The sequence below is a fragment of the Orycteropus afer genome, unplaced genomic scaffold (genome assembly GCF_000298275.1).
Source record: "Orycteropus afer afer isolate SDZICR_OR568_19922 unplaced genomic scaffold, OryAfe1.0 scaffold00020, whole genome shotgun sequence".
In the NCBI taxonomy this organism is placed as follows: Eukaryota; Metazoa; Chordata; class Mammalia; order Tubulidentata; family Orycteropodidae; genus Orycteropus; species Orycteropus afer.
In genome coordinates this window covers 5,545,898-5,570,416 of record NW_006921607.1, presented here as the reverse complement: position 1 = coordinate 5,570,416, position 24,519 = coordinate 5,545,898, and the positions used below count along the sequence as shown (strand labels likewise).

General features: G+C 39.0%; 1 protein-coding gene across 1 annotated transcript in view; it reads right to left on the bottom strand.

Moving 5' to 3' along the window:
* CSNK2A1 (casein kinase 2 alpha 1) overlaps positions 1-24,277 on the bottom strand; it is a 30,154-nt gene extending 5,877 nt beyond the window's left edge. Inside the window, exons 1-9 of the mRNA XM_007934509.2 lie at positions 24,177-24,277; positions 21,621-21,732; positions 15,093-15,194; positions 14,545-14,595; positions 13,178-13,237; positions 9,765-9,848; positions 2,653-2,763; positions 1,686-1,787; positions 50-150 (exon numbers count right to left, since the gene is read on the bottom strand). Coding sequence (XP_007932700.1) covers positions 50-150; positions 1,686-1,787; positions 2,653-2,763; positions 9,765-9,848; positions 13,178-13,237; positions 14,545-14,595; positions 15,093-15,194; positions 21,621-21,732; positions 24,177-24,277 — 824 coding nt within the window. The remainder of the gene's footprint in view (positions 1-49; positions 151-1,685; positions 1,788-2,652; positions 2,764-9,764; positions 9,849-13,177; positions 13,238-14,544; positions 14,596-15,092; positions 15,195-21,620; positions 21,733-24,176) is intronic.
* Positions 24,278-24,519: the final 242 nt, after the last annotated feature.

Sequence of the window (24,519 nt, the reverse complement as noted above, 5' to 3'; positions counted from 1 at the left end):
ACTCAAAGTGCTCAAACCACAAATGCGTGGGTTTTATTTTGTGACTTACCTGCCCAAGATATCATTGAAACGTGGGTCTAATTCAATGTTGTATTTGTCAATATAGTCATATAAATCTTCTGTCCCCAGAACTTTGGCTATCCTCACCAACTAGAATTGGAAAAACACAAAAACTCACACCACAAGCCATTACATGATTACATAAACAATTAATTATGGCTGAATTAAGATAAAGGGATCATGATGGCTACCAGTATGAATATTACCCTCTTTGCAGTTTACTTCAATTAAATGTGAATGCCAGGAATGGATTTCCATGTAAAATCCTCTAAATCAACTCAATGTGAAAATGATGAAAAGAAAAAGCAAGCTTTGCTTATAATGTGGTTTCTTCCTCTTGAACTTTTCAATGATGAAGTCTTTTTTCTCTTAAAAACCAATGGAAGATTTCACTTTTTTCTGGAAGTTCCACTTGCATACTTAGAGCATGCACTTCCCACATTACTGCCTTTTATACCATGTCCACACTTCGACTCTGACATTCATGATGGTAATTTACACCTATTCCTCACTTACTATCTTGTTAGCCAACATTTCACATTTATAACAGCAGTGAAAAATCTACTCTGAATATTTTGCACATTAATGATACATGTCTAGCAGTAACAAATGCTGAGGTAAAAGGTGAGAGTTAATGCTGGCTGTGATGGCCAAAGGTGTGTATCAAATTGGCTGGGTCATGATTCTCAGTGATTTGGCAGTTAGGTAGTAATGTAATGTAATTTGGCAGTTATATAATGGGTGTAGTCATCGTCCATTTTGTGATCTGATGCCGTCACCCTCTATTTTCACTAATGACCTGGTCTTTGGAACCTAACCATATCAGTAAGTGATAAGTGGGTATATTTCCTTATAATTTTCTTTACTGGATAGACTATGAACTTTCTGAGAGCAAAGACTATTCTTTCTTTTATTCTGCATGCTTCAACTTTAACATCTGATAGTGAATTAATGATTTCAACACAATTTAGGTGGTATTCTTTGATTCATATTAAAAATAGCCATATGCTCAAAGAGAACATAGAACAGTGCCTTCTCAAGGTCCTAGACTCATGGCAGGGTCTCTTGAATGAAATGGCACCTTGACCTTCAAGGCAGAAATACAGCTAGTATAAAAAGCACCATCTACATGTCTCCTGAAATCTATTAACTCCTTTGGTATAAAGAGATAGAGACAAAAAGGATCATGGAAATACCACATATAAACCAACATACTGGAGAAAACATTTCACTTCAGAGGATTCTAAAATAATGTCCTATTTGTTAAACTGGATTATAGTTACATGGTTGTTCGTTTTAATATTGCTATTTGAATTACACATATTTTATAAAATATGTGTATTTCACAACAAAACAGACACACAAACTAACTAAGGGAGAAACATTTGATTTCAAAAGGCTAAACTCATAGCTCTCAAAAACATCAATGTCAAGTCATCTGAACAAGTGGTAAATTGAAAATTATTCTATGGCCCCACCTTCAGATATTCTGAATTAATCAATCTCAGTGGGAACTGGGCATCTGTATTTTAGCAAGATCTACAGGAGTTTCTAGTAAGTAGACAGGTGTGCCCATCATTATGTCAGACTAGCAAGTTCCCTAATGGGAACAATAGGTGTATCACCTGATCATAATTATCATGTCCATGGAAAAATGGCTCCTTCCGGAAGATCATACTTGCCAGCATACAACCCAAACTCCACATATCCAAACTATAATCATACATCTGCATAAAAGTAAAGAAAATAGTTACCATACATGAATCCCCAGGCTTATCACTTCAGAATGAAACTGCTTTTCATTATTAAGAAGAAAACCAATCATGCTACATTACTGAAAGCCAAACACTTATACCATCTTCATATATTTTTTCAATTTTTTCTTCTATGCATTTTTTTCCCACAGTTTTAAAACAATCTGTACATACTGTTTGAACTGCTTCTTTCACTTACTTAAGTGTCCCCCCAAATTGTTAGCCTACAGAATCAATATCTGCTATGAATATTTTATTACATAAATGTTCCAGAATTTAATGTTTATTTTCCCCTATAACAGTGTTTTGATTTCCACTATTATAGTAATGTAAAGAATTATCTGTGTATAAAATGCTTTTTGAATTCAGAGTTCTATCCTTAAGATTCCAGAACAGGAATTTTTAGGTCAAAGAGTCTGAAACTTTTTAAGGTATCTGATAATTGTCTGGGTCATGAAAGGTACTCCCCCAAGCATTTTAAAAACATTTGGCAAATCTTATATGCTAGATAAACTATTATTAATTTAGTTCTTCTTTTTTCTTTTGGTGGAGAGAAGGTCATTATATGTAAGCCTTGTTCAGAATTCTCAAACTATATCCTTAAATTAGGACCAAATGCAGACCCATTCATATTCTACTGACATCATGACAACAAAAGCAACATAAGGAGTGAGAGACAAAATGTCATGACTTATATTTTATACTTCCTATAAGAGACCACCGTATATCCATCAATGGTCTACTCAAAAGCTACTGGGGTGACACAAAATGACTTATCTTACAATTGATGTGTAATACGAAATAGTGATTGGGATTGTACTTGCTCTTCTCTTCTCACCTGATAGTCTACAAGCAGCTCAGGACCTTTGAAATATCGGGAAGCAACTCGAACGTTATATTCTTGGCCAGGATGGTAAAACTCAGCCAAACCCCAGTCTATTAGTCGTAGCTGAAAAGAAAAATAAAGGGAGTAAGTAATGAGCAATCTGACCTTCCTCTATGCTACCCACCACATTGCCATGAGTACTCTTCAAATAGAGTAGCCATGTCACTTCCTACTGAAACCCTTTCAGTAGCTACTCACTGCCTTTAGGATGAAAATCAAACTTCACAGCTTGACCTACAGGACACTCCATGACCTAGTTCTTACGCTCCAGTGAGACTTACAGTTCCTAAAAGACATAATCTCGTTTTGTGCTTCTGATAATTTCTTAAACTGCTCATAGGACTAGAAAGTCCCCACTATCCAATCCATACTCTTACCAGTGGAACATCTCATTTTCTGAGATACTAAGTTAGCTCCTCAATGAAGCTTTCTTAAATCATCTAAGCACTGACCATTGCCTTCAGCCTTCTGAACCTTGGGTGTTTCTTCAATAGCACCTACAACTTTTTGTTTTATACCCTGGGCAGTCCCCAGGTTACAAATGTCCAACTTCGGTACAATCCGACTTACAGTAATGAACCAACCCACATAAAACCTATTATAGTAAAAATTCGATGTACGTACAATGGTTCGTAATTACAAATGGGAGTGCATCACATTATTATTGTATTATAAGATTAAGATATTTTAGTGTATCTGGAAATGCTTTCATGTTTTTTATGCATAGAAATACACTAAGTATAACATACAGTATATGTCTTAGTATATTGTATATTATACTTAGTGTATTTCTATGCATAAAAAACATTAAAGAAGCATTTCCAGATACACTAAAATATCTTTAACCTCATAATACAGTAATAATGTTGTGATACACGCCCATTTGTAATTACGAACCATTGTACGTACATGAAATTTTTACTATAATAGGTTTTACGTGAGTTGGTTCATTACTGTAAGTCGGATTATACTGACATTTGTAACCTGGAGACTAAGTATAATATACAATATACTAAGACATATACTGGGAGCTCTGGTAGCATAGTGCCCAAAGCACTTGACTGCTAACCAGAAGGCTGGAGGTTCAAACCCATCAGCCACTCCTCGGAAGGAAGATGGGGCAATCTACTTCCGTAGTGATATGCCTCGGAAACCCAAGGAGGAGGGGTAGCTATGAGTTGGGTTCGACTTGACAGTACATAACAACAACAACAACAAGACATATACTAATGCATAAAAACCATTAAAGATGCACTCTCAGATATAGTAAAACATGTTTAACATAAAAATAGTAAAGTTTTGATGTGTATCACAAAGTGATGCCCATTTGTTATAAACCACTGTATATACCTGTGATTTTTAATATAATAGGCTTTACGGGAGTTGGTTTGTAACTAATAGGTTGTTTGTAATCTGGGGATTGCCTGTATTTTCCTTAAGTTAGGTCCAAATGCATTTATAACCTATGACATTATGACAGTTAAAGCAACGGAAGGTATGAGAGATGAATTGAGGTGATTTATGTTGTACATTTCATGTAAGAGATCACCATGGATATGCATAAATGGCCTATTCAAAAGTTACTGGGATGGTACAAAATGACAGTTTTCTGCCCTTCTCTTTCAATTTAGGCTATAAACTCCTTGAAAGTAGGCTATTTTATTCAACTTGGTAACTCTGAGAATTCAACATAATGTCTAGCATAGAGGAGAAAATAAAATATTTGCTGAGGTAATGAAGTAACAGAAAAGCCACACAAAACAGCTTTATGCCAAAATGTGCTCTAAAAATGGAAAAAGAATAGCAATAAGAAGAAGCACCCTTCACTGTGCAAAGCATGATCATGATCTGAAATGTGGGCGGAGGAATAAGGAAATGAGGAATCGTGGCCTGACTGCTCTGGCATCAACACAGCCTCTAAGTTCACGGTTTACTAGTAAATACAGCATCTTCCTTGTTGTAGTAAACAAAGGGAAATCCAGCAAAAGTATGAAAGAAAGTGTAACATTTACAGTCTGTCTTTCCCCTCAGCCCCTTAGTATTAGTGCTCCAGAAGGCTATCCTTGAGCCCCTTTCTATCAACAGGATCCTCGATGACTTTTTCTGGTCATCTACCTTCAAGGACAGTGATCTCAGGGAACCTCACCTATGCCTCTCGCCTAGGCCTCCTATCAGATCTCAAGTTATACTCAACCATGTCTCTATAATCATCTGACAGACATCTCACAACTAAACCACTGTTATTCATAATAACCCAAAGAGGAAGCAACCCAAGTGTTTATCAACAAACAGATAAAATGTAGTCTATCCACCATGCATAGAATATTATCAGCCACAAAGAAAAATGAAATTCTGATATCTGCTACGACACGGATAAATCTTAAAAACATTATGCTGAGTGAAATAAGTCAGATACAAAGGACAAGTATTGTATGATCCCACTTATACAAAATATCTAAAATAGAAAAATGCATACAGACAAAAGTTATTAGCAGCTTGGGAGATGATAAGGAAATGGGGAGATTACACCCATTCCACAGTCTCTCCCTTCTCAGCTAAGGGAAATCCCACCCATCCTGTCACTCAGGCTAAAAACTTAACGATTTGCCCTTCTTGTTGTTGTGAGGTGCTGTCAAGTCATTCCGACTCATAGTGACCCTATGTACAGTAGAACAAAACACTGTCCGGTCCTGTGCCAGCCCCACGATCCTTGCTACACCTGAGCCCATCGTTGTAGCCAATGTGTCAATCTATCCTGTTGAGGGCCTTCCCGTCTTTTGTTGACCCTCCACTTTACCAAGCATGATATCCTTCTCTAGGGAATGGTCCCTTCTTACAAAATGACCAAAGTAAGTGAGATGAAGTCCAGGCATTTTCACTTCTAAGGAGCATTACAGTTGCACTCTTCCAGGAGAGATTTGTTAGTTCTTTTAGCAGTCCATGGTACTTTCAGCACTCTTTCCCAACACAACTCAAAAGCATTGCCTCTTCTTTGGTCTTCCTTATTCACTGTCCAGCTCTCACATGCACGAGGCGACTGAAAATACCATAGCTTGCATCAGGCACACCTTAGTCTTCAAGGAGACATCTTTGCTCTTCAGCACTTGAAGGAGGTCTTTTGCAGCAGAATCACCCAACGCTATACATCTTCTGATACCCTGACTGCTGCTTCCATTGGCACTGATTGTAGAATCAGGTAATATGAAGTCTTCGACAACTTCAATCTTTTCTTCATTTATTGTGATACTGCTTACTGGTCCAATTATGAGAATTTTTGCCCTAGATTCTTCTTTCCCTCCTACTCCACACTTGATCTGTCAATAAGTCCTGTTGGTGCTATATATTCTGACCACAATCACCACCTCCACTATTATTGCTCTGGTCCACGCCATCATCACTTCACATCTGATTTATTCCAATACCCTCTCCTCCTAACTGGTCTCCTAGCTTTCACTCTGCCTTCCTTTCTCTTCTCTACACAGCAACCAAAATGATCCTTTTAAAAAGGCTTTTTATTTTTAAATGATTAAAAACTTACAGCAAGTTGCAAAAATAATAGAGAGGCCCTGTGTCCCCTTTACCCAGTTTCCCTTGATGGTAACAGCTTACATAATACAATATGAAAACAAGAAAATCGACATTGGCACAACCCACAGACCTTGTTCAGATTTCACAACTTTTACATGCACTTGTGTGTGTACATAGTACTATGTAATGTTATCACATGTGCAGGCTCATGTAACCCTCACAAGATACAGAAGTGTTTTACCATTACACAGATGTAGTTGTTAGTAGCCTTTTATAGTCATACCTTCCATTTCCCAACCCATGACAACCCTTATCTGTTCTGCTGCTGTAATTTTGTCATTTCAAAAAATGTTATTTAAATGCAATCATCAGTATGTACCTTTTCAAGATTTTTTTTCCCCATTCAGCATAAAAAGATCCATCCAAGTTGTTGCATGTATCAATAGTTCATTCCTTTTTATTGCTGAGAGATACTACTCAGTAATACTGCTACAAGGTATGGGTGTACCAGTTTGTCTAACCATTCACCCATGAAGGACATTTGGGTTCCTCCCATGTTTGGGGCTACTATAAATCGAGGTGAACATTCATGTATAGGTTTTTGTGTAGATTAAGGTTTTTACTTCTTTGGGATAAATATTCAGAAGTGCAATTGTTGGGTTGTATGGTAAGCACATGTTTAGTTTTTTAAGAAATCACCAAATTATTTTCCAGAGTGGTTGTACCATTTTAAATTCCCGTCTGTGTTGCATGAGAGATCCAGTATCTCCACATTCTCACTATTTGGTAATGTCACATTTTATTTATTTGTTTTTAGCTATTCTAATAGATGTGCAGTGAAGCAGAATGAACTCTATTAAAATGTAAGCGAGACTGTGCCAACCCTCTGCTCAAACCCTGCAAAAGTTTTCTATCTTTAGAGAAAAAGCCTGACAATTACCTATAATGTTTTACATGATCTGGTCCTCTTTACCTCTTTTTGACTTTTTGACTTTCAGTTCATCAAGTCTCCTTCACTCTTTCCCAGCTCTATCCTTGCTATTGTTTTACCTCTGCATATTATTGCCTCAGGACCTTGGTACTTGCTATTTTTCCCCTCTGGGACCAACTTTTTCCTGAGGTACATGGCTGATTCGTCTTTTCTCAATGAAATCTTCTCTGACCATCCTGCTTAAAACTGCAACACCCACAGCTATTCCCTATTCTTTTTTTTCTCCTATCACTTACAATTTTCTATCCCACCAGCCTCCCCCAAATTTAAGCTTCCTGTGGATATGCAGTTTTTTTTTCCTTCAAATTTTTATTGTAATTTGGAAAAAAAAAAATTTTTAAATTGTGATTTGGGTGAAAATTTACAGAGCAAATGCACTTTCCACACAGCAGTTCACATTGTCTCATGACATTGACTGTAATTTCCCACAATGCAACAGCTCCCCTCTCATTCCTCCCGCCTTAGTTACTTCTTCCCTGTGTCCTTCTCTCCCATGCACTCCTGCTGTCTCCCTATGTGTACACAGCCTTTCTATTCTCCCATGATCGATCGCTCCAATGAGTGTATCTACCTAATTGTGGTGTAGTAAATTACTTAGTGTGGCTTTTCTACCCATAAGTCTTTGTAAACGCCAAGGTGGGATTTTCTATGAGCAACTGAGGAGCTCCTGATTGCTAAAGTTGTCCACCTGGAGTATTTCTGTTGGGAGTGGCATAAAACAATGTTCTGGGAGGTTCCCACTCTCTCTCAGGTGCTTAGAGTTCTGATGCTATGATTGGCTAGTTTGGCCACTCTGCCAGGCTCAAAAGGAGGCCTCCTAGAGGCAGAACTCTGGCTGCTGGCTGAAGATGATGTGCTGCTGAAAGAGACACACGCTGCTGGGAAAGAGACGCAAGAGACACACATTGCTGAGTAAGACACCGAGGGACACTCACTGTTGGGAGAGACTGTGAGACTGTTAGGAGAGAGACTGTGGGCTGGGAGAGAGACTGAGCATTTTTCCTGAACTTGAATTGTAGCCTGGTGCTTCCCTAATAAACCCCATAATCTGTGAGCCTGTCTGGGCACTGCAGCGAATTATCGAACCCAGGAGAGAGGTGGTGGGTGCTTTGGGAGGAATGGTTGGAAAAAGGGCTGAAGGGAGGCAACATGTCTGGCCTCACAGGAATAGGCCTTGGGTTAATGATAGTGATTCTGTCTTCCTCTTGTGGGGTTAGAGGAGGTCAGGAGATGTGGCCTCCTTGCCCCTTTGGCACTAATGTAAACGTTCAGCTCATATGCCTGTTTTTTGTTTGGCTGGAAGCCACATGAGTGGATTCACTTCCAGACCTGAAGCATGTCTAGGGGCCACAGTCTCAAGGGTTCCAGCAGGCTCTATCAGACGAGCAAACCTGGTCCCCCCCCTTTTTTTAAAAAATTATTTTGAGTTTTGTTCCACATTGTTCTTCCACTCTATCTAGGATCTCCTACAGAGATCCCCCTCCCAGCAGCTGACTGTGATAGCCAGGTACCATCTAGTTCTGGTCTCAGTTGTATAGGCTGAGGATCACAAGGTGTATTAGTCACTTGGAATAACTGTTTTCATGCATCTTTGGTTTCCTTCATTCTTCTCTGCTCTGGATGAGGAGAGACCCATTGCTGCATCTAGATGGCTGCTTGCAAGCTTTTAAGATCCTAGTCACTACTCACCAAAGTAGGATGTGGAACAATGTTTTTGCGTAGTATGTTATGCCAATTGAGCTTGATGTCCCCTGCGACTATGGTCCCGAGCCCACAGATCCAACTACTTGCTCCCTCTAGGTAGCTGGCTATGGCCAAGTGACTACAACCTTGTCCCTTGTCACCTCTACTGTATACTTGGGAATTCTTACAGAACATACAAATACACTTGTAGAAACACTGTCTGCCAATTCTATACATGGTCATGGGCACACTGCCCTCTGCACAGACATATGTATTGCCCCCTGCACAGACATATGTAATTATTCAGTCTGTCTACCTATCTATTCACCCGTAGGATCAATGTTTGGAATAGGATTTTTTTTTTGGTCTGCCTTGTTCACTCATATTATCTCCAGACTCTAGAAATGTTATAAAGCACACAACTGTCACAGAAAGCATTTGCAGAAGTCAAGGGCCTCATGACACCTCCTAACAACACAAAGCATTTTCTAAATGTTTCCTCTATTTCAGAACTGTACACACTTAATGTTTATAACCTAGTGACACATTGAGGGCAAATATTATTGTACCCACTGTAAAGGTAAGAAAAGGGAGGCAAATGAGGAAAAAGGAATTTCCTAGGAAACTAGTTATTCAATAAGTAAGACTCATGACTAACACTTTTCCCCATCATACTAATTTGTCTTCCTTCTGGAAAGCATTCTTAAGAACACAAATATGACTTAAATATGCTGATTTATTAATTAGCTCATGTACTCAAGTATTTACCAACTGCCAAATCATATTGTGACAGGTGCTGGGGATAAAGTGTTCAAGATGAACTGTTAGCTCCATCATGCAGATAAACCATCTACCACTTTACCTTTCTGTGTTCATGGTCAATCATGACATTATGGGGCTTCACATCTCTGTGCATAATTCCCATGCTGTGACAGTAATCCAAGGCCTGTGGAAGGAAGCGGTAAGAAGGCAAAGAATTAACTTGCATTGAGAGTAAATGCTTACAGTTAGAAGTCCTTTACTTTTTTTTTCATGTAAATGGAAGTCAGGGTTAGGACAATCACTTCCTCAATTGTTCTTTACAGACTTGCCCAATATATCACACTCAAGCACACTCAGGTCTCTGTACTCCAAGTTCTGTTCTGTTCTTTTGTTTTCTTAAATTTTTATTGTGATTTAGGTGAAAGTTTACAGAACAAGTTCATTTTCCATATAGCAGTTCATACACATTTTGTTTCAGGACACTGACTGCCAATTCCCCACAATGTAACAGCTCTCTTGCCACTTCCTTCCTATAGTTACCTCTTCCCCGTATCCTTCTTTCCTATGCATCCTGGCCCCCTGAGCTATCTCTCTATGCAAATACCGCCTTTCTGTTCTCCCATGATTGATCCTTCTAAGGAGTGTATCTACCTGATGTAAATGTTCATCCTACATGCCTGTTTATTGTTTGGCTGGAAGTCCCAGGAATAAATGAGTTCACCTGCAGACCTGAAGGGTAACTAGGGGCCACAGTCTTTGGGGGCTTTCACCAGGCTCTATCAGACCAGTAAACTTGGTCTTTTTTTATGATTTTGCATTTTGTTCCACATTGTTTTCCCATTCTATTCAGGCTCTCCTGCACTGATCCCTTTCCGAGTGGTTGACAGTGGTAGCCCTAGGCACCATCTAGTTCTTCTGGTCTCATGGTCACATATCCTGAGGTTCACATAGCCCACTAGTCCCCTCGACTAACTGTTTCCATGTATCTTTGGTTTTCTTCATTCTTCCTTGCTCAGGATGAGGAGAGACCACTCACTGTTTCATCTAGATGGCCACCTGCAAGCTTTTAAGACCCCACTTGCTACTCACCAAAGTGGGATGTAGAACAATGTTTTGTGTAGTATGTTATGCCAATTGAGCTTGATGTCCCCTGCAACCATGGTCCTGAGCCCAGAGGTCCAACAACTTGGCCCATCAGGGTGGCTGACTGTGCCTAAGAAGTTATCATAACCTTGCCCCCTGTTAGTTCTAGTTATATGGACATTCTTCCAACATATACAAATACATATGTAGAAATATCATTTGCCAACCTTGTCACAGATACATTCCCTTTTGCCTGGACATCATACCCGATCATTTGGCCTGTCTTACACATCTATTTACCTGTAGATTAATGTTTGTTATCACTGATAATGCAGTACTGTGTATGTAAAAGGGTTTTTGTCTTGGTTGTCTGCATCTCTTATGCACCTGTCTTCCTTTTCCTTAGTGTTACTGTGTTAGTTGCTCACTTTTGGCATACTCTCTCCCTTCACCCAAATCAATACTCATCTCCACCTATCTAGCAGTGTTCCCTTCTCTCCCCTCCATCCCCGGTAACCAACAGAGAAAGTTTCCTCCCATATACGAACCTTTCCTTGACTTTTTACAATAGTGAACTAATATACTACTTGTTCCAAGTTCTGTTCCTGACATAGTTGTTTCAATATCCTGTTCAAAACGACCCAAAGTAAACACCAAATGTATTCTTTCCAAGTTCTCTCTCTCTCACCCAAAGCCTGGACTGCTTTCACAAACAAAGGTTCCTCAAAAGAACACTGGTCCACACTACAGGACTCTTATTCAAAGAACAATGATTCTTTAGCAGATAAAAATCTATGACAGGGGATGGCAAACTATAGCCCACAGGCCAAATCTGACCTGATGCCTTTTTGGTGAATGTTTTTCTGGACACATAGCTACGTCTATTTGTTTGCTTATTATCTATTGCTGCTCCTGTGCTACAAAAGCAGAGTTGAACAGTACGACAAAGACCCTATGGCCAACAAAACATAAAATGTCTACTATTTGGCCCTTTAAAATGAAGTTTTCCAACCTTTGATTTTCAGTTTCCAACTTCAAACTAAAGTGAACTGAGTGGTATAACATCTATGGTTTGCTAATCCTGGTCGTTTGGTTAGCTGATATTAGTCATTTAAATTCTTGTCCTTTCTGAAGGGCAACTTGGGTTCTTATGGATCCAAGGGCTAGGCAAACATATCCCTAACTTTCTGAAGCCCTGCTTGCCACAAGACTGCATGAGCCAATGGAAAGATCAAGTCTGTCTTCTGGCATGATCCCTTTAGGGTGCTTCTAAGGCTCAAACAACAGGTTTTGTGGCAACTCTCACTTAGTATGAAATTTTAGGAACTCAGGGTAATTCTCTCATCTAAAAGCTGATCTTACGACGTGTAGCATTGGGAAAGTCAACTGCGAAGGAACTGTTTCAAGTGCTGAGGAGCAAGGATATCTCCTTGAGGACTAAGGTGCGCCTGACACAAGCCATGATACTTCCAATCGCCTCATATGCATGTGAGAGCTGGACAATGAATAAGGAAGACCGAAGTAGAGTTGATGCTTTTGAGTTGTGGTGCCGGCGAAGAATGTTTAAAGTACCATGGACTGCTAAGAACTAACAGATCTGTCCTGGAGAAGTGCAGCCAGAATGCTCCTTGGAAGCAAGAATGGCCAGACTTCATCTCACCTATTTTGGTCATGTTGTAAGAAGGGACCATTCCTTGGAGAAGGATGTCATGCTTGGTAGAGTGGAGGGTCGATGAAAGAGGGGGAGGCCTTCAACGAGATGGATTGACACGGTGGCTGCAATGATGGGCTCAAGTATAGCAGGGATTGTGGGGCTGGTGCGGGATCGGACAGTGTTTCCTTCTGCTGTGCATGGGGTCGCTATGAGTCGGGAACGACTCGACGGCACTTAACAACAACAACAACAACAACAAAAGCTGATCTTGACTATTGGGAGTAAGGTATTTGGTGATTTCATTTTAGAAATCCAAGTCCACTTTCAGTCAGTGCTCTCTAAGCAGAGATCAGAACAATCCTTAGGACAATAATTCTTTGAGGGCCAAGTTAAAGTTTACTGTTTTGCTTGTTAAACCTTAAATGAAATAAAGTATGCCAGAAGTCAACATTACCAGGACTTGTTTTTATAAGTTTTGACAATTTAACTGTAACTTACTTAGGAAACATGATGGAGATTACAAATATCTATAAAAGGCGTTCAGTTTCCTTCCAAATATGCTTTTCCAAGGATTCTAGATTATACTCCTACTAGACCCTACTCCATAATCCTTACATTATTAACACAAAGGTTCTGATACTATTATTAAAAATTTGTATGTAGAGGTCCCTTCTTTCAATATACTTTACAAAGTTAATTAATCAGCCTTTCTACTGTTAATTGGACTATTTAATCAAGGAAAGATAAATCTGAAGATATATAGAAAATACCCTTACCTTCAGAATTTCATACATGTAAAATCGAATATCATAATCTGTTAACGTCTGGTACAATTGCTGTTAAAGACAAACATAACATTTGAGTCATGAGATAATGTTGACAGGAAGGCAATCTCTAATCCTTGTTTGCAGTCATTCAAACCAAGACCTGACACATTTGTCATTGATCCAAGATCTGTCTGTTCACTGGTCTCTATTTCTCCAATATAACATTTACTTTAAATAGATACTTTGGGTCTTTAACTCTACATATAAAAGTGAAGAACTATTTAAACCCATATTACTGATGCAATAATCCACTGTGGGGAATATACCAACTTACGTATGTAATGTGCACCAATATACACTTGTAATTTAGTTTGCTTTTCATTCATCTTCAACTTTCTCACATACGAATGAAAGCATTTTGGCAAACACACAGCCTCCTTAATAGGGAACTAACTCGTCTTTGGCTCACCCAGTCAGTACTGCAAAGCACCAGCAGGCATGCAGACTGGCATACAGCCAAGACCTGTTAAATCAACTTAAAGAACTACTCCTGTTCCAAACTGATAGTAAATTTTGTAAACTGTTACTTATCTTTTCCAGGTTCTAAAGAGTTGTGGAGATTTTTTGGTTTTTACATGCATATATCTAAATGGTTAGTGATGTTCCTGACAAGAGTTTTCTTGAAGTTATCCTTCTGATGCTAAAATAATTCCTCTTCTTTCCTTTTCTCTCTCCCTCTCATTCATCAATTGATCGACACTTAAAACATTCTTGGTACTGGACTGGTGAAAAGGTAGGTCAAATACCTTTATATGGGTACCCCAAGAGATTGCCTGTATTCTCCTGTTATAATGGAATTAAGAACTGTTTGAAATAAGTCAGTCAGTCAGTCCAAAGGATGGGATGGAATTCAGATTTAACTCTTCTAGAGGTTTATGCTACAGCAGAATTTGACACTACTCCCACCACCCCTTTTAAAGATTTATAGCCCAGAGTTTCTTAGGTCCCTGCTTTTACACATACAGTGCCTACATTCTTGAATACTGCTGTTTTAAAGAAGATTCCATAAGGAGAGATCCTGACTGAACATGTGTTGTTGCTTGCACTAAGTTGGACATTCAGCAGAAATTGTCAAATGAGTGGTAAAAGTGGTGAGAAACAAACACACTGGCTATTAAAAAGGGCACAAAACTAAGGGCAATATACTAAGATGTGGAAAGTGGGCACTGCTTATATATAGGAGTTTTCTTGTCTCCTATCATAAAATTCTTTTAAATAAGTTAGAAGGAAGCTCTGCCAACAGTGTTCTCTCTCATAAAGGCTTTCTAGGTGGTCTAAAAACCCAACAACTTGAAATGGTTGGTTATATATTATACCTTGAAGTCTGTGTTGTTTACATGTTCAAAAACCAAGGCAGGGGTTCGTGACTAGGGGAAAGAAAAAGAAAACAGACATTAGCAATAACCCTGGCAGCTTTGGTGGACACAATGTTTGCAGATTCTGTGTGGTGAGTCTGTCCTCTCCTCAGCAGTAGGAAACCCTCTATTACTACAAGCCCTCCCCGCTCTGATCACCACACTTAGGTCATTTGGGGCATGGATTTCAAACAGAAGACATGGAGCTGAAGTCTCACCAGGCTCTAGGCAGCCCGACATTGCGCCCATCGCCATCGGACCTGAGTTTGCAAAATGGATTAACACATTTCAGTTTCCAGTGCTATCAGTCTCTTAGCCTAGAAGAATAAGAAATACTCGGTGGGTGGAGGTCTCTTTAGAAGAAAGACCCAAGCTAGTTAAATGGTAGATCTGATTAAGGATTTTAAACCAGGGCTTAACGGTAGAGAAGAACAGAAAGAGGCCACCTGTGCTCTGGGTCAAACACTACCTCAACCCTGGTAGGCCTTGCTAACACCTACTATACTCACCACAGGGTCTTTTACAATGTCTGCCAGTGTGATGATGTTGGGGCCGCCTCGCAAATTCTCCAAAATCTTTATTTCACGCTTGATTTTCTTCTTCTTTACTGGCTAAAAGGGTAAAAGTATATCAGTGAAAAAAATCATTTTAGAGTATTTCAGCAAGCAATGTAATACATAAATGGCTAACTTAAAGAGATCCTTGGAAGAAGGAAATATGTCAGACTTGTCTCTGAATCCCTTTCTCCTAGCACTGTGTCAGGAACTCTGTAGGGCCTTAGCAAATGTTGACTTGAAAGAAAAAAAGATTACCATTCCAAAAACCAGACCTCTGTAAAAGTAGCATTTAATCTCAATTATCAGCTCAAATACATTAACTTTCTAAAAACTTCCAAACCAGCAATTTAAATGGTTAGTAGTACTAAGGTATTCTACAAAACTTACCATTTAGGATGAAACACAGGCACTTTCTATCCCTTTCTCTGATTCTAAAAATACCCTAATAAAGTTGAAGGAAATCAGAGCCAACTGCAAGGATGGACAAACCACCCTTGTACAACCTTCTGGATCAAGTGTAGGTTCTGGAGTCAGAATGCCTGATACAAATCCTATCTCCCTTACCTGCTAGCTGTGTGCCCAGGAGCAATGTATGTAAAGTCTATAAACCTCTCACCATGTGTAAAATTGGTAACAAGAGTACCTACCTCCTAAGATTGCCACAAGAATCAACTGAGGTATCTACAAAGGCCTCAGAATATGGCTGGGACGTAACAGACAATAAAATCTGTCTAGCTCTGTCAGCAATATGCCTGTGAACAAATCCCTCCCCATTCTAAAGACACTAGTCTGTAGAGTCTCTCAAAGAGAGGACCTCCATATTTCTTTGTCCTCACCCATTATTTCCACATCTGGTCTGGTATAGAAATCCTTTTCATTTTTCTGAGGAAGGCCTTCCTCCAACTGTACCTCCTCCAAAAAGCCTTCCTTCTGAATAGTCTAAAACAGTACTGGCCCAATAGAAATATAATTTGAAATGTTCTAGTAGACACGTTAAAAAAGTAAAAAGAAACAGATAAAATTAATTTTAGTAATATATCCAAATCTTAACATTTCAATATGTAAATCAATATTAAAAACTATTACTAAGCTACTTCACATTCTTGTACTAATGATAAGCCTTTGAAATCTGGCATATTTTAATTTGGACCAGCGACATTTCACGCATTCAACAGTCATATGTGGCCCCTGGCTGCTGTACTAGACTGCATAGGTCTTCCATATGCTGGTGTACTTTTCTGAATTCCTAGGGTGTTTTGTCACCTCATACTGCTGATGCACCGTAATCAATTCTTAGAAATGATTTTAAGTATATCTTATTCTCTTCATTAAAGAGATCATGGTTACTAAACTCTGAAGATCAATAATCACCTGGATTTTTTTTAACAGATCCCCAGGACCACCTAGACTTACTGAATCAGAATACTGAAAACAGGCCTGAGAATCTAGTTTTAAATACTACCTAGGCTAATGAACTAGGTCTAAGAACTACTAAACAATAATGTAAAGTCTTTTAACCTTGTCTCAAGTCTGAGAACCTCCAAGAGAAGGATACCACCACGTTAACTCCTGTATGCCATTCTGCTGTATGCCAGTATAGCAGAAAACAAGCAGGCTTTAGAACCAGACAGGCCTCAAAACCTAGCTTTGTAGCTGTGCAGCATGTAAATGTTTCTGAATTGCATTTTTAACAAAGCTGCAAAAGCAATAGATTTCGTTTACAGTGTTGTTGTGATATATGTACCGGAATTATTAAGAGGGCCTGATGCAAAGTAGAAACTCAAAAAATGGAAGATATTTTACTAAAAGTGCCTTGCTCATAGACAATACTTTATGTATTTATATATCCACTACTTTACTGACTCTTATGATGCTCGAAGACATATCTGAAACAAAAATAGCTTAAGTTCTAATCTTCAAATACACTGACAAACTCTCTTCCTTTACTTAGCCAACAAATTCAACAGATTTCCTACCTGGGCTACATTTTGTGCTAAGCAATGGGAGAACAAAAATATAGTTCTCTGCTTTAAGAAGGGGCCAGTATAGTGAGGCAGGCAAATAAACATAAAATTACAACCCATTGTACTAAGTCCTAGTAACAGTAAGGTAAGATGCTGTGAATACATAGAGAAGCACCTTTCTACATAAAGGTTAAATAAGGAGGAATTTTACAGAGGAAATGATGGCTGAGATGAGATCTATACTAGATTAGCAGGAGTTCTTTACGTTGACAGAGATGAGAAAGAGCAAGGGTCTTCTAGGTAGAGAGAACAGCACATGGAGTGGCTTATGAAAAGCACAAATGAGCAATATGGCAAAAGTGTCAAGGAATGGCAAAAGACATGGTCGAGGAAACAGGTCAGCATCACATGCATAATATATATACTACACTAAGGTGTTGGGATTCTATTCTGCTATCAGAGATTTGGTTTAGAAAGGTGATCCAGGTGGCAGATGGGATGGAAATGATGGACTAGAAAGCATGTTATGAGGAAGAACAGAAATGAATCCTAGGTGAAGATTTTGTAAGAGGAGTCTAAGAACTTTTTGGACTTGTTAAAATAATTTGACTTGATCTTATTTCCTTCTAATAGGGGACTGGCTGGCAAACAAAAAGGTGAAGAGTAGTTTTCTCCTTTTGCTGCAACCATTCAGATCTTTATGATCTGCTAGAGTGTCTGGGAAGGAGCCCTGTTGGCACAATGATTAAGCACTCAGCTGCTAACCAAAAGATCAGATGTTCGAACCTACCTGCTACTCTGAGGGAAAAAAGATTTGACAATCTGTTCTTATAAAGATTTAGCCTAGGAAACCCCAGCAGGCGGTTAATTCTTTTCTATCCTAGAAGGTCACTATCAGTAGAGATTGACTTGATGGCACGCACACAACAACAACAAAGTATCTGGGAGATCTTTACACCTTCCAGAGGCTAACATATCAATCTATCTGCTTTCTACTAAATCACAATTTTCCAATTGATGGTCTATGGCAAAAACTACCAGTGTCCAAAACTTTTATTCCACAGAACCCTTAATATCTATCATCTTAAAAAGCAGAAAGTGACAGACTAGGCAGGTGACCGATACCCTAATTTAATGCGATCAATGCAAATTCTGTCTCAAATAAAATAGGAGATAAATTTTAACTATAGTCTATATATAAATTTCATCTACAGTTAGACCATGAGGAGCCCCAGTGGTACAGTGTTAAAGTGCTCAGCTGCCAACCAAAAGGTCCACAGTTTGAACCCACTAGCTGTTCTGTGGAAGAAAAATGTAGTTGTCTGCTTCCATAGAGATTACAGCCTTGGAAACGCTATAGAGCAATTCTACTCTGTCCTATACGGTCACTATAAGACAGAATAGATTGTATGGCAACAGTTTTTTTCAGTTTATAGCCATATCATTGTGTATATAAAAAAAGCAAAAAAAAAAAAAAAAAACCCCAAATCACAAAAGTTGTTACCATCCAGTTAATTCTGATTCAGCAACCCTACAGGACAGGGTAGAACTGTCCCATAGGGTTTCCAAGGCTGTAAATCTTTACAGAAGTAGACTGCCACATCCTTCTCCCACAGAGTGGCAGGTGGGTTCAAACTGTCAACCTTCTGGTTAGCTGCTGAGCACTTTAACCACTCCACCACTGAGGCTCTGTATCATCTACACCTAAAAAACCAAACTCATTGCCATCAAGTCAATTCCAACTCATAGCAACCTTCACTGGTTTTCCAAGGTGATAAATCTTTACAGAAGCAGACTGCCTCATCTTTCTTCCTTCAAGTGGCAGGTCCAAACACCAACCTTCTAGCAAGCAGCCAAACACCTCAACTACTACATCATCAGAGTTCCTTATCATCCATGTAATTATAGTGAAATACATAGTAAAGAAAAGACTGAGCTGGAAAAAAACAACTTCCCAAATCATCCTCTACTCAAAACCATCAATGGCTCCAACTACCTAGAGGAGATGAAATCACACTTTAAGGGTGGAAGGAAATGTAGAGATTCTCTCTCCCAGGCCTTCATCATCAATCTCATCTCCCTTTCCAAGTTCATCACCTATGTGTAATCACATTTCACATGAAATATGTCACTCATTTAATTCTTCCTCCTCTTCTTTCCTTATTCCAGTACATTCTAGAGCATGCATCCCCACTTCTACCCATACCTATCCAAATCTTCCCATTCAGGGCATGAAAACAGCTCCAGGGAGCTTTTCTTAGCCACCACCCTCTTCTAAACTTCTATTAAGACCCATGGTCTGTACCCCTCCCAAATGAATACCATCCTATAATAACACAGAATTTCAATCTCTAAAGTAGATTTCCACACACGATTTTGTATTTGACCTTCATAACAACTCTGAGGTAGGTAAAGAAAGAGTATCTCATCTCATTTTCACAGATGAAGAAACATGATTTAGGTAAGTTAAAAAGACTGTTATGGCTAATTATTCTTAGAATTTGAGTTAGAACCTGTGGTAGTTATGTTTGCATGTCAACTTGGCTGGGCCTGGTTGAGTGGCTGGGCAGCTGGTGGTAGTTATTCCCCATGATGAGACTGGCAATCAGCTCAATGGTGGGATCTACCACAAACAGCTGAGTAGCTGCCTTTGGGATGTGGTCTGCTTCCTGTATATAAGGAGATGCCTTGGGGATAGTCTCCAGCTTATGGCACACTTGGACCCTGCATATAGCCATGTCGTTTAGCAGCTTGCCATGCTCTATTGATCTTGGGACTTACAATGGACTTGAATTAATGGCCTGCCATGTGGTTTGATAACATTGGGACGGTGCCTTTTTATGTCAACCTGGGGCTTGTTAGCCTCAGCAGCCAGTAGCTGCCTGCGTGAAGAAAAACCTCTAGCTCCAGTGGGCCGGGAAGAGGAGGCAGAGCTGAAGCCTAAGGCTGAGGGGCTTTCACACAACCCCTAGAGCCTGGCACTTTGAACGCAGACTTAAAGCCTCCAAATTGTCAAGAGAATAAACTCCTGCTTGTTAAGGCTGTCCCATTTGTGGCATATTCTTGTCAGAGCGGCACTAGGTAACCAGAACAGAAACCAAGTCTCTGATTTCTAGCTCAGTTTTCTTTCTACATGTCATGAGAGACACATAAACACTTAAACTCTTCTGGTTACCAAATGTTGTGCCAAGGTACCCTAGCCAACTCACACTGGTACTGTGGGATATTTTGCATACCTGAAGGAAGCATACCAGTGCTTGCCATCTGCCAGAACCCGTCAGTAAACGACTAGCTTGATGTCTAATCTTTATTAGACTGTACTATATTCCTTTTATTGGCATCTTCGTGAAGCTGGGTTTTCAGTGGTTGCGGTGGTAAAAAGCAAGTACTACGCAAAAATCAATGTGAAACAAGAAATGAGCGTAGTGATCTCAAATCTGATGCTAATATTTGAGAAGCTGTATAGTGCCTAACAGGTGTAGTATCCTAACGGGATACTAAATATCCCATTAGTAATTAATTGTGGTCACACAAGAACAAAAGGACTTTTTTTTTTTTTCTATTTATGTATATAACTTTTTTTTTTAACAGCTACCACAATTGCTAAAACACAGATATTTAGTTATTTGGATCTAACTACACTTAATATACGGATGTGCTAGGTATTTTTTTTGGTTTGCTGTTGTTGCTGTTATGTGCCCTAGAGGTGGACCCAACTCACAGTGACCCCACCTTAGGTTTCTGAGGTGGTATACCACTAGGGGTAGACTGCCCAACCTTCCTTCCAAGGAGTAGCCGGTGGGTTTGAACCACCAGCCTTTTGGTTAGCAGTCAAATCCTCAGGCACTACGCCACCAGAGCTTATTACAAGCTGCATACTGCTAGCCCCTGGATCACTTCTGGCTCAGACAGTGCTTTTAAAAAATCTTGAACCGATGTTTAAAAATCAGGAGAATTCATATACAGATAAATTAAATTTCCAAACAGAATATTAAGCAACAGTAGACCTACATTACTACAGGGAAATAATCAGCTAGAGCTGCAAGCAACTATCTCCTTTTGATGAGATCAGTGCTCCTCAGTTTGCTGTAGTTCCTACCACTCACATCATTTCAGCATGGGCATACCCCTCAGACTAGCTATATTTATGTCACCTACCTTACCCCTAAAGGCCTGAGTTTGTGACTCTTCATCCTTATACCGCAGAGGTAGCAATTTTTTTATTAAAACAAAAGCATGCAATATATATATTTTTTTTTTTTAAAAAAGGGAATCAGTATGAGACAAGCCTAAGGAGGAGACCTAATATTCATTCCCTTCCTTTGCCACCATCTAGTATATGATTTGAATTAAATTGCTTCTCTCACCTGTTTTTTGATCTGTCAAATGAGGATCCTTATTCAATTTACTTCAGAAGGATACAACAAAATAAATGTCTTAAAGCACCCCAAAAACCTTTTAAGATGCTATTTTAAAAAGACCTCCAAAATCGTAATTTCTCACTTCTTGCACTCACCTTAAGAATTTTAACAACAACTTTTTCATTATTTGTGATGTTGATGGCTTCAAATACTTCACTGTATTTACCCCGGCCTAATTTTCGAACCAACTGGTAATCATCTTGGTTTCTGTAAACAAAACAGTCCAAAGTCAGTCACAAAGATTAAAAAGTTATTAAACACCAGTTCAACTAACAAAACTTTATTACCAGTTAAAAGAAATAAGAGGTATTTCAAATAATTCCTAAATTGGTTTTATTATATTGGTTTTTGTTTTTAAACTGTGGCAACTAAAAACAGGTGTTTTAAATCTAGGATAAGAAAAATTTAAGCCTTTCAAATTATTCTTTCAAATACTGACACACTATGCACATCTAGCTCATAGTATTACAATTTGTTATGTATGTTTTCAACAGCTTTCCCTTGGAGAATAAGAGTATCAATGCATTTTTATACACTCCCATCCCCTAGTGCCTGAACCAATTCAGCCACACCCAGGAGCTGATTTTTAATGGGGTCTCATTGCAGATAAGCAGCTTCCAAGTATCTAGGCTTGAGTTCTCACTTGTGCTGCAGGACACATTACAAGGATAATCCATCCAATAGATTTTACAAACCACACAATATACCACGAATGACAATCAAGGTCCCTTCTTTCGCTTTTACCCGTATTTCATACTAACAAGCAGTATCAGGTGACTAAAACAGAGTTAAAAAAAAAATAAGGGAAATGTCAACATTTTCCCCTTGCCGTTGCTTCCAACTTAGAGGATTTTGCTCTAAAGAATGACAAATATGGTCCCCCCTCCCTGTCACTCTGCCCCCACAACCTCACTGCCATGGAGTCGATTCCAACTCATAGTGACCTCCACTGGGTTTCCAAGGCTGCGTATCTTTATGGAAGCAGGATGACACATTGTTCTCTCATTGGTGCAGCTGGTGGGTTTGAACCACCAACCTTTTGGTTAGCAGCCAAATGCTTTAACCACTACACTTCCAGGGCTCCTATGGTCACTTTAGTAAGGCCTAACTTCTATTTATTCCTGCTGGAAATATTAAGAATGTAGTATGTTAAAAACCAGCCATTCATTTTCCTTAACAGTTAAAAAGAAAGTGAACGAACAGAGGAGACAAAAAGTACCAACACTAATGGTAAACGTAATAATCACAGCAGATCTAGGGGAAGGAAGCTCTTTGTTCTGGTTGAGTCCTCCTCCATACAAAACAAATGCAAACAAGCAAATGGCACCATGCCGAAAACTCAAAAAAGTTGTTCAGTGCCATTTAAACAGAACTGAGAGCAAAGTACTCAATTTGGAAACAGTTGAACAGCTGTTAGAATTACCACAGTAGAAACACAGGTATTACCTAGATTCCAAAGAATGTGATATATGAGGGGAACTGTTAGATAATCAACAGTGATAACATTTATCAGTATTGTTTCATTGGTTCTTGATGGTATCTTTAAAACACAAAATATCTCTTTATACAGAGGCAATGCATTTACTGTTAAGAATTATGGCCCAACCAGCATTAACCCTGTGACAATCTAGGGAAACAAGTTGTCTTTAATCACAGGCTATGGAAATAGCGTTATGTGTAGACATGAAATGTAAGCGCTTGGTGGCATACTGCCTAAGGCATTTGAATCCTAACCAGAAGGCTAGTGGTTCAAACCCACCAGCCACTCCTTGGAAGTACATCTGGGCAATCTATTTCTGTAGAAATACTGCCCCGGAAACCCAAGAGGGGTCGCTATGAGTTGAATTGACTCGATAGTGAGTTTGGTTTGGTTTTTGGTTTAGACATGAAACGCAGCATATAGGAGCTGTAGCTTGGAATTTTAAAATTGCTCTCTTTTGCATTTCAGTAACAAAATGCTTTTACCACAAAAAAAGTATGACCTGATCAATTAAATACATACCACACCGGGCCAGGAAATGAAACATCTAGATGAGACTGCACAGAGAATTAGGAGGGCAAATACAACTATCCAGGTAGACTACAACTGTTCCAGATGGAATTTAGGCTGAATTCCCTATTACACATGCCTAGTTGTGTGACAAGGGCAAATGTTTAAGGATTTAATTTTGTTTTTCTTCAGAAAAAGGACGTTTTTCTGAAGAATTAGTTCAGCCTTCATTATCTTCAAGGGACAACATTTTCTGACCTCAAAAATAATGTAAAACAAAACAAACTTCAATGTAAGAATCTAGTGGTTTCTAAATTTCTCAAATATCAATTCTCACCTATCTGCAGTCTTTAGCTTGAGAGGCAAGCTGATAGGTAAATATTACCAGCTCTGTATACAGAATATATAAATCAGAGAAAAGAGTAAGAAAACACTGAAGTGATTTTTAAAATTTTAAATAGTAAGCCCATTAAACTGTTAATGTGCAAAAGTAATACTTCATTGAAAATCCAAATATGCAGCTTAAAAGAAGAATATGCCATGTGGCATAGTCTTGAGTTGTAGTTGCACAGCCAGGTAGTTTTCCTGACACAAATTACACAATAAATCCCTAAGAGTCAGTTCTTTTGGTGAGTATAGTGAAGTAAATAGCAACAATTACCCCCATTCCACCACATGTGACTCATAATCCCAGTATTCCCGGGGTCTGTGCGTATTAACATCTGTGTAAACTCTGGCTCTGCTTGGCACGGGTCCCGACATGTCAGACAGGTTGGTGAACAAAGCGGGACTTGATGTTTGGAGATCTGGCAGTCACTGAGTTCAGAGGCAGCTAGGGGAAGACCTTGTTTCAGACTGGGTTTCTTCAACTGCAGAAACAAACGACACAAAGGCCAATAAATTATTTTTTAAATGTATGTAAGAAAAAAAAAACCTTACAATGAAGAAAAATTACCTTCAAATACACCTCTGGTGCTCTCACCTGTTAAAGGATATAACTCAAC